The sequence below is a fragment of the Adiantum capillus-veneris genome, chromosome 21, assembly GCF_014529385.1.
Source record: "Adiantum capillus-veneris isolate H3 chromosome 21, ASM1452938v2, whole genome shotgun sequence".
Lineage (NCBI taxonomy): Eukaryota > Viridiplantae > Streptophyta > Polypodiopsida > Polypodiales > Pteridaceae > Adiantum > Adiantum capillus-veneris.
Genome location: NC_140951.1, coordinates 145,026,855 through 145,037,891, shown reverse-complemented (window position 1 = coordinate 145,037,891; position 11,037 = coordinate 145,026,855). Strand labels below are relative to the sequence as shown.

The window sequence follows — 11,037 nt, the reverse complement described above, 5'->3', positions numbered from 1 at the left end:
ACGACCATAACAGTAAAAAAAATTTCTTAGACAGAGGGAAGGTAGCCTGCCTATGCCCAATGAAAAGATGGACACAGGCACCACAGCCAGACTTCCTGCCCTCTGCCCAAGAAAGCGAGCAGCACCAAAATCAATCGTGCTCCCACAAAAATTTTGACAGAGTTCCCTTCGTTTTTACATAAACTTTTCAAAAAAAATATATCATGTATACACCTCCTACATGCTATCCATGTAGGATCTCACATGAGATTTAAGGCCAATGACCATAACGAACCATAACCATAACTTAAAAGCATAACCATAACGAACCATAACCATAACTTAAAAGCATAACCATAACTTAAAACCATAACCGACCAATATAACCACTTTGATCATAACCAGAAACAAAATTAACAATAACCATAAGCATAACCAGAAAGTTAAACATAACCATAAACAAAACCTGAACCATAACTATGTCTATACAAGAATAGGAGAAATAACCATGTCTATACAATGACAATGACAATGACAATAACCATAACCATAAGGAAAACAATAACTGTCTGAACAATAATCATAACCATATATATATGAGTCTATACAAAAGGAGACACAGAAGCGTGTGTGTCTCACAAAGCATATATATGAAATCTGGGCCACTGATGACTAGGCATCACAACCTGCATATAGGACAACTCACAAAATTAGTATTCACATATACTTACTTAATTAAATCAACTCACACATATTAACGTCTCACCTCAAGCGATCAGCGAGACTGTAAGGCCGCCCAGTCTACAGGCTCTCCTGAAGCATCAAGATCATTCAATCCTTCATAGATACTTTTGCGATAACCATCTGACTCCTCCTGACGTGTCGAGGCTCGATGCATCGCAAGATTCTGCGTTTATACAAAAATCAGAGTAATAAGAATACATGATTCATCGCGTTTTAAACAATGCCATAGTTAAGATTGGATTAGAAACTCACAAACTCATAGCGAAAGGTGTCGAAGCCTCCGCTGCCAAGATGAGATGTCCCCCTGGTCATCTGTCGTATCTGCGCAGCCTCACGCTGCTGTCTAAACCGCGTGGCCGCTGTCCGCTCATCCTCCCTGATCTGAAGCCACGTCTCGTGTGGGATGCCCGAAGGCTTCGGCGAGCCAGTCCTGAAAGCCTTCCGAGCTGCATCTCGTCGATGTTTCACGGTGTCCCGTGCAACACCCTTGATCCAGCTCCTCGGAACAACGTCAGAACCAGGAGCAGGCTGGTACTCTCTCAGGATGGTCTCCACTATGTAAGTGACTTTGTCCTTTTCCTGCTGATCCCAAGACGTCAGAATGCTGGTCGAAAACTGTAGCTCCGCGAGCTGGCGAATCCGCTATCTCATCTCAGTCCCGACTCTATCCATGTCAACAGAACCATCTGGCCGTACAGTATAGAGCTTGGAGCCACTAGGATCGTGTGCCCCCCAAGGTGTTCGAGGTGTACCAAGAGGTGTGTCGAGAGGTGTGCCTGGGAGGACGGGGGTCGTAAGTGAGGAGGGGTCAAAGCATCTGTGGATCCTCCTCCACAGCAACCACCATCTCCACCTGACGATCGCCGAGATCGGCGAGTGCGCTTGTGCTGCGGAGATGAGGACATACCCACCTCTGTCCATAAGCGTCCCCCCCTATAGGTGTCCCCCCCCTAGGCGTCGGACCCTCGGGGGTGAAGCCCGGAGGCGTAGTACCCGTGCCTCTAGCTACCCAGTACTGAGAAGCCTTTGCCATCTGAGCAGGCGTCATCCGTGTAACGAAGCCCATGAATGAATCTGCACTCATAGAAGCGGGATCTGGAAACTGGTCTGCCATACTAAAGTTCTGCACAAAGAAAGTAAAATAAAGCGTCAGAACACAGTTGTTTAAATTAACTTTAAGCTTAATTTTAAATCAACGTCTTCACAAAAACACTTACAGGCCTAGGCCTCGACGAGTGAGACATCATCGATAAGATCTTGCACCGTTTCATCGTCTATCTCTAATTGCAAACATAACTCTGTCCCAACTCGTTCTGACAGATTGTCTTCATCCATTGCATTTTCATCTACAAGTGTCAATTCTGGCTCGTCTGCGTCATCCCTGGCATAGAAGCCATTTTCCTCTGTCATACCTTCGTCCATCTCACAGTAGTATGGACGTCGTCTGACTGACTTTCCTCCAGGAGATCTTGCCCTTCAAATACTTGTTTATTTTTTGGAGCAACCTGAACCACAAACCACCATTGTCGCGCAAGTGATGGCCATCCGGAAGATAACAGTGGTGGTGACCTTGATAAACTGTCTTTCGAAGAGAGGCAGAATAGCGCACATCCAAGGACTGCCGGCAAATTGGACATGCATTGTATCCCGAAGTTGTTAGCCCTGCATATATTAAAGCATGAATCAGTCCACGGCAAAGTGCTTGCGAATAGCGAGAATTTTGTAAATCAAGAACCATTACCAGAAGCTTCTCCGTATCCTAGCCAATCATGCATAGTCCACATAAGAAGTCCATGGATCCTTGCATGCTGTTGTCCTAGTGGTTCAACCGCATCTGCTATGTCGATCCCGTGCCATAACTCCTGGAGCTCGTCAACTAGTAGAGCTAGATAAACATCCATGTTTTTTGTCTTGAACTTACCAGGTACAATCAAGCTTAATATCAAATGACCCTTCTTGATGGCAAGCCACGGCGGGAGGTTGTAATTGATAAGACACACAGGCCAAGTGCTCCATGACGAGCTTCTCAAGCCAAATAGATTGACTCCATCCATTGCCATGCCCAAACGCAAATTGCGTGGTTCACTCTTAAAATGTAGCCAGGTATCTTCAATGTGCCTCCAGGCCTTTGAATCAGCAGGCACCCTAAATGTTGCGTCAGCGGATCTATTCGTAGAATGCCACCGCATCAACTTTGCAATGGAACCACAATGAAACATGTTTTTTATCCTAGGAATCATAAGGAAATGCTGCAACACTTTAGCTGGCACTGTCTCGCCAACTGCATCTTGTTTGTAGCGCATTGCTCCACACTTAGAACACGAGAGACAATCTGCGAATTCATTGCGAAAAAGAATGCAATCATTTGGACATACATGAATCTTGTTGTAGTCCAAGCCAACTAAGGTCAATAGTTGCTTTGCGTCTGGCCTGGAGGGGGGCATTTCATTGCCAGCTAGGAGAAGTTTCTCCCGCAACAACCTGTTTAAGCCACATTAAATTAAAAAGCTCTCCAAGCACGTCACCGTTGCAATCGGAAAATGCCTTTTATAAATTACGTACCTAAACAAAGCAGTGACGCTTGCATCTGACCACCCGTACACTGACTGAAGATTCAAAAACGCCAGACAAGTACGAAGCGTCGATATTTTGGCGCCTTCATAAATTGGTTGACGTGTCAACTTCCTCAACATGTCTTTAGGAGATAGGCGCACGGCTTTTGGTGCTGCTTCGTTAGCGTTCTCTTCGCTTGTCTGGAAGAAGGCATCCAGCATCTCCTCCATGCCGTCGTCTTCTGTCTATAAGTCCTTTTCTGCTTCCATCCTTGGCTCTATATTGGTAGGACCTTCACGCATAATCCTTTTTCTCTCTCTCTCAGATGTAGATGCTATGTCGCGAAAATCAATGCCTGTTTCGTAAGAGTCGTATCGTAGATTCTGTACGGTTTCTTTAGCAAGCTCTCTGTACTTGTGCACATGGTCATTACATATCCTACGCTTGCGCAGGATTTGATACTTGCAGAGCGTGCACGAGCATGCAATCTTTTCCTCCATGTTAGTTGATGACGTTGCCATCTACAATGATTATGAATGTTGTTTTAATAGATATACTCCTCACAATGTAAACTACCTCGCATTCTCTAGTCTTGCCCAATCTCCGTACACCTCGGTCCAGAGGTGTACGAAGATCAGGACCACCGGGTCAAAATCTCGTCTTTATTGGTCAAGTCCTATATGGGTAGATACATACGTGCACTCCCAGGTGTACATGGCAATGCATGTAGAGGGCAAAACCCCTTTACCTCTTTTAGTTCCATAGTTTCTTCAACATCCTACGGCTACCTACGGCTTGTGTAGTTGACGTTAATTCAAACCCATTGACCTACGGCTTACCATACACGCTCTTGACATTGCTTTAAGACTACTTAATGAACTACGGATGGTTTCGGTATGGATAGAAGCCATTTCCGAAGTCCGTTTGCGTTTTTCCGTAGAAAAACGCAACAGAATTTGACCTACGGCTTGTGTATTTGGCGTTTCTTCTATCCGTTTGACCTACGGCTTGCCATACGCGCTCTTGACATTGCCTAAAGACTACCTAATCGTCTACGGATGGTTTCAGTAGGCATAGAAGCCATTTCCGAAGTCCGTTTGCGTTTTTCCGTAAAAAAACGCAACCGGATTTGACCTATGGCTTGTGTATTTGGCGTTTCTTCTATCCGTTTGACCTATGGGTTGCCATACGCGCTCTTGACATTGTTTAAAGATTACCTAATCGTCTACGGATGGTTTCAGCAGGCATAGAAGCCATTTCCGAAGTCCGTTTGCATTTTTCCGTAGAAAAACGTAACCGGATTTGACCTACGGCTTGTGTATTTGGCGTTTCTTCTATCCGTTTGACCTACGGCTTGCCATACGCGCTCTTGACATTGCCTAAAGACTACCTAATTATCTACGGATTGGTTTCAGAAGGCATAGAGGCCATTTCCGAAGTCCGTTTGCGTTTTTCCGTAGAGAAACGCAACCGGATTTGACCTACGGCTTGTGTATTTGGCGTTTCTTCTATCCGTTTGACCTACGGCTTGCCATACGCGCTCTTGACATTGCCTAAAGACTACCTAATCGTCTACGGATGGTTTCAGTAGGCATAGAAGCCATTTCCGAAGTCCGTTTACGTTTTTACGTAGAAAAATGCAACCGGATTTGACCTACGGCTTGTGTAGTGGACGTTAATTCAAACCCATTGACCTACGGCTTGCCATACATGCTCTTGACATTGCTTTAAGACTACTTAATGAACTACGGATGGTTTCGGTATGGATAGAAGCCATTTCCGAAGTCCGTTTGCGTTTTTCCGTAGAAAAACGCAACCGGATTTGACCTATGGCTTGTGTATTTGGCGTTTCTTCTATCGGTTTGACCTACGGCTTTCCATACGCGCTCTTGACATTGCCTAAAGACTACCTAATCATCTACGGATGGTTTCAGTAGACATGGAAGCCATTTCCGAAGTCCGTTTGCGTTTTTCCGTAGAAAAACGCAACCGAATTTGACCTACGGCTTGTGTATTTGGCGTTTCTTTTATCCGTTTGACCTACGGGTTGCCATACGCGCTCTTGACATTGCCTAAAGACTACCTAATCGTCTACGGATAGTTTCAGAAGGCATAGAAGCCATTTCCGAAGTTCGTTTGCGTTTTTACGTAGAAAAACGCAACCGGATTTGATCTACGGCTTGTGTATTTGGCGTTTCTTCTATCGGTTTGACCTACGGCTTGCCATACGCGCTCTTGACATTGCCTAAAGACTACCTTATTGTTTACGGATTTGACCTACGGCTTGTGTATTTGACGTTAATTCAAACCCATTGACCTACGTCTTGCCATACGCGCTATTGACATTGCTTTAAGACTACCTAATGAACTACGGATGGTTTCAACTAGCTGTTTTAGTTGCTTCGTCCACACCCAGCAGTTCAGGATTCCATAATATGTTATTTTGTTATTCTAACCTAGTATCAGTCTACCACATTGTAACTTTCTGGTCTCATAGGTCACTTTGGCCTTTTGAAGAGTTAACATAACATTTCATTTCATTTCTTTCTTTAATTTTAATTTTTTACGCAAACCATATCTCTCTCTCTCTCTCTCTCTCTCTCTCTCTCTCTCTCTCTCTCTCTAGTTTTAATTTCTACGCACATTTTTCTCTCTCTTTAATTTCTTGCACGCACACACACTTCTCTCTTTCTCTCTCTCTTTAATTTCCTACACGCACACACACTTCTCTCTTTCTCTCTCTTTCCTACACACACACACTTCTCTCTCTCTCTTTCCTACATACACACACACACCGCTCTCTATCTCTCTCTTTAATTTCCTACACGCACACACACTTCTCTCTTTCTCTCTCTCTCTCTCCTACACACACACACTTTTCTCTCTCTCTCTCTCTCTCTCTCTCTCTCTCTCTCTCTCTCTCTCTCTCTTTCCTACACATACACACACACCGCTCTCTCTCTCTCTCTTTCCTACATATACAGACACCGCTCTCTCTCTCTCTCTCTATCTCTTTCCTACACACACACACACACCACTCTCTCTCTCTCTCTCTCTCTCTCTCTCTCTCTCTCTCTCTTTCCTACACACCCACACGATGTGGGGGGGGGGAGAGAGAGAGAGGGGTTAGGGGGGGGGAAGAGTGCCATAATACCTCGCAGCAGGTTTCGGCCAAGATTTGAGAATGCGCGCGTTGAGGGCGAAAATGGCCCCTTCGCGCGGGTTCGGCTTTTTTTCCCTCAAATTACTTCCGTCGATACCTGCGTCGATATACGCGTGGGAAAATTAGCTTTTCGACGCGTATATCCACAGTCATATCGACGCAGATATCGACGGACAGTAAGTACGTCGATATGAGCGTGGAAAGGCACGGGCGTCGATATATAAAGCGTCGATAACTTTGGGTTATGTTGTAGTGAATTTGGCAAGGGTAATGTATAAAGAGCACACGCGACGTAATGTCCAATTGGTATTTGGAACCACAAATGTTATTGACAGTGACAATGATAGTGCTGATGATGAAGCTGAGGGAATATGACATGCCAGATGCATTGTTTGTTGCACCCTAAATTGCAAGTCCATTTACTGCAGTGTCCTTTTTCTCAGCTCAAGCTGGCACTGGTTATTTTGTTCACCGAATCTGGAATGCTCAGTTATAAAGTGTGGTTTTCATGTTTAGAGCATCCATTTGGTTATGGTTTATGCACAATTCTGGTTTTTTTTGGGCTTGGTTTGAGCTTAAGCAGCATGCAGAGTGACTAGAGACATATTGCTCGATACTTGCAATATGTGTCCAGCTCGGATTTTCCACTGATGCAACAATATCAGAATATTGCAGTGTGCTTTTTTCTCAGCTCAAGCCGGTACTGGTTATTTTTTGTTCACCGAATCTGGAATGCTCAGTTATAAAGTGTGCTTTTCATGTTTATTTGATTATGGTTTATGCACAATTCTAGTTTTTTGTTTTGGGCATGGTTGAGCTTAAGTAGCATGCAGAGCGACTAGAGACATATTGCTCGATACTTGCAATATGTGTCCAGCTTGGATTTTCAACTGATGCAACAATATCAGAATACTGCTGGTACTGGTTATAGCTCTATAGCCTTAGTGTAGAAAGAGCTCAATACTTGCAATGTATGTCCAGCTTGGATTTTTTGCTAATGCAACAATATCACAATACAGCAGTGTCCTTCTTTCTCAGCTGAAGCTGGTACTGGTTATTTTGTTCACCGAATCTGGAATGCTTAGTTATAAAGTGTGCTTTTCATCTTTAGAGCATCCATTTGATTATGGTTTATGCACAATTCTGGTTTTTTTTTGGGCATGGTTGAGCTTAAGCAGCATGCAGAGCGACTAGATACATATCGCTCGATACTTGCAATGTGTGTCCAGCTTGGATTTTCCACTGATGCAACAATATCAGAATATGCCGATTGATAGGCAACTTGCATCAGCTGCTACTAGCTAGTACTACAATATCTCTCTTCTGGAGGCCATCTTCAACACAACACACCCGCGGCTCAGCAACTCCATCAATACATGGTGGTGTAAGCACTTCATTAATGATTCTTTTGCAATCAGAGTCTTGCTTACAACGACAGATGTGTATTTGATATTTGAAAAATTCTGCTCCATATGGTTAGCGTGATTCCGTGTCACCCATAGCAAGACGGTACTCTCATCTCTCTTCCTCCCATCATCATCTTCCTTCGCGGCTATAGTAGTTGTGCAAGCCTGCTACGTTGTGCAGGTCGCTGGTCCACGGACGTCGTTGGTCTATTGTAGCGGGGCAAGTCTCAAGAGCCAGCGTTTAGTTTTTTGTTTAAAATTCAACTTGGGTGTCCCAGTGTGACAGCAAACACGATCGCGGCACCTGTTGGCCTTGTGGACATCTTTGGACACCCCAGCATGGTGGGGTGTCCCAGTGTGACAGGGGCCTTATGAACGTGTCTCTGTGTATACGGCCATGGCGACCTCGCGGCCCTCTCTGTGTAGATAAGTGTCTCTCTCTATATTCTACATGGTATCATCGCAGCCGCCTTCCTGGAGTGCTTGTGGCGGCCCTCTTCCATGCTTCCAATTTCCAGCCCTCGAGTCTGTGATACAGCCTTCATGCGCAATGGAACCCACCTCTCAAGCTTACAAATTCCGTTTAATCAGCCTCACACCTCACACACACCTACCCCTGACCAGCGAAACGCCACCAACTTTACCTGTTTTGGCTCTTCCCCTGATTGATTCCCTTCCTCAGAAACTGAGCATCAGTGTTGCTGCCCTGGCCTGTGCCGCCAATCCTCTCCCATTCATCTCCGTTGAGAATCGACCCGTTGCGCCCTACGTCTGATCTCTGGAGCACTCATCCACTCCCGACATTATAAGGGTTGGTGCGTTGGCCGCATGCTCTCTCCCTACCTAATAGCGCCGTAAGATCTGACAGTGGACCCTACTATTTTGGCCGCCCGCTCCGCCACCCTGGCCTATATCTCACAGGGGCATGGGAGGAGATGGGATCTACGGTGGGATGATTGAGGATCGTAGATCTCGGGTTTTCGTGGACAATGTAAACTCTAGAAAAATGTAAACTCGGGTACCCGAGTTTACTTCGCCCCTCCCCCCCCCCCGGCCCACGGGATTGAACGCACAACCTAGGATTTGGGGGCCATGTGGCCTATCCACCACGTCCGCGCACGTCACTGTGGAATGTACACGTTTCCATGGAGTTTTGATGTGCAAAAGTATCGGGGCGAGCAAAAGTAAATTCGTGTATTTTTGTAAACTCGGGTATCCGAGTTTACAAAAATATCCAAGTTTACTTTTGCGACAAGATCTACGGCGCGCGCCTAATGTCGGGGCCCAAAAGTGATGGGAGCCTTTGATCTCATCTCCCATGCCCGTGTTAGATATAGCTGAAGCTCCGTCACCGCGGGCTCCAGCCGTGGGCCCTTCGACCCCCTTCCACTTCTCGTTCACCTTGAAAAAATAAAAGCTATTGAAAAAAGTCCACTTAATAAAATGTTTTATCAAGCACTAGTTTCCACCATGTCCACTTTTGCAGATTTTGTAGAAGACCTATGCTTGTTTGTTGAACAATAGAATGCTCTTCAATCGGCAAAAGACTCGCACAATTTGATTCTTGATTAATGGTCTTCTAACTTGCCTGGTCTCTCAACATGTCAAGAGCTTTGCATACCATGCTCCTGCAATAAGCTTCATGATCCACACCTTGTTGATACCTTCATGGGAGTAAACTCGCCAATGAGATACAATACAATTTTGATGGAAGTTACAAGCTTACATATCAAGACTCGTAATTCTTCACACACATTGAGATCAGATAATAAAATCAACCATAACCACTTTCTCTTCGTCCAATCAGACATTCCTCCCTATGAGAAAGCCCTAGCTTATTCTTATGACAAAGCCCTAGCCGATCCCCATGATACTTTTAAATTCGAACAATCTATCGTCCCCTCCACTACCGATATACCTATTGCACACCTCTATCATTCACATGTCCTCGTTGTTCATAGTCTGCAGGAATTTTTCAACATCTTGGTCATCGCTCATAGTCTGGTTCACTAGGATTTTTAGATTGCCAGCCTGGGTGGACACATCAGTATGCTGATATGTGTCTCTTAATTGAACCCAGATAGCGTGGGCTGTGGTAAGTTTTCTCACAGCTTGCTTCTGCGTATCATCCATATGCAAAAGCAACTCTAAGCGGGCTGATGAGTCTTTTTCCTTCCAATCCCGTACGGCATTAGCATTTGCCACTATAGTTGCATCTGGACAGGCAAATGTTCCATCGATTAAGCACATCGAGTTTCTGAAGGACGATTTCCATCGTCATCTTCCATGGCTGGAAGTTCTTGTTTGTGAGCTTGTCAATTTTATATGTACACGCTGCTGCTGCTGGTTGTGCCATCGAGACTAACTATCCGGATCAGTGGCTCGTGGTTAGCAGAGAGCACTAGTGCTTGAAATGGCACTGGGTTAGATCCCTACTACTAGGTCGATACCATGTAGAAATGTAGAACAGGTGAATATAACCAGACAAGACGATACACAGAGAGAGTGTACACTACAAGTTTTAGACACTTTTACACCTATGAAAATTGAGTGTGAATATCACTTTTCTCACTCTATAGTGTGAATAACATTTTTTAGACTCAAAAAACTGCCATTCACTACAACAAAAGAAGGTGTTATCGACGCTGCCCGTCGCTATGAGCGTCGCTGTGAAACCAATCGCTATTAGCGACGCTGATAGCCACGCGTATAGCGACGCATATAGCGACGACCATAGCAGAAAAATTTTTTCTTGGGCAGAGGGCAGGTAGCCTGGCTTGTGCTTAGTTAAAAGATGGACACAGCCACAGCCAGACTTCCTACCCTCTGCCCAAGAAAGCGAGCAGCACCAAAATATCAACCATGCTCCCGCGCACAAAAATTTCGGCAAAGTTCTCTTTGTTTTTACATAAACTTTTAAAAAAAAACCATATCATGTATACGCCTCCTACATGCTATCCATGTAGGATCTCACATGAGATTTAAGGCCAATGAAAGACAACCGTACCAACTTAAAAGCATAGCCATAACTTAAAAGCACAACCATAACGAACCATAACCATAACTTAAAACCATAACCGGCTATAATCACTTTGATCAAAACCATAATGCAGATAACCATAACCATAAACAAAATTAACAATAACCATAAGCATAACCAGAAAGAGAAACAATAACTATCTATACAATGAC

General features: G+C 44.7%; 1 protein-coding gene across 2 annotated transcripts; it reads right to left on the bottom strand.

Annotated features, from left to right (window-relative positions):
- Nucleotides 1-451: 451 nt before the first annotated feature.
- On the bottom strand, nt 452-10,095 carry LOC147431897 (uncharacterized). Of its 2 annotated transcripts, XM_086493053.1 has the most exons (4): nt 9,955-10,095; nt 8,490-8,623; nt 859-886; nt 742-780 (listed from the first exon to the last, which is right to left on the bottom strand). In XM_086493053.1, the coding sequence occupies exons 1-4, from the start codon at nt 10,093-10,095 to the stop codon at nt 742-744; spliced, it is 342 nt and encodes a 113-aa protein (XP_086349179.1). The 2 variants fall into 2 exon arrangements, 1 of the variants encoding a protein (XP_086349179.1); XR_015185617.1 differs by lacking the exon at nt 9,955-10,095 and adding an exon at nt 452-665 and having other exon boundaries at nt 746-886; nt 8,490-8,662.
- Nucleotides 10,096-11,037: the final 942 nt, after the last annotated feature.

Excerpts from the sequence above, each read along its gene's own strand:
- LOC147431897 (XM_086493053.1), bottom strand. The coding sequence starts at position 10,095 with ATGTGCTTAATCGATGGAACATTTGCCTGTCCAGATGCAACTATAGTG. Across the intron at positions 887-8,489 it reads CAGGGGAAGAGCCAAAACAG|AATCTTGCGATGCATCGAGC; the intron begins GTAAAGTTGGTG and ends GTATAAACGCAG. Across the intron at positions 781-858 it reads GATGCATCGAGCCTCGACAC|ACTGGGCGGCCTTACAGTCT; the intron begins GTCAGGAGGAGT and ends GAGAGCCTGTAG.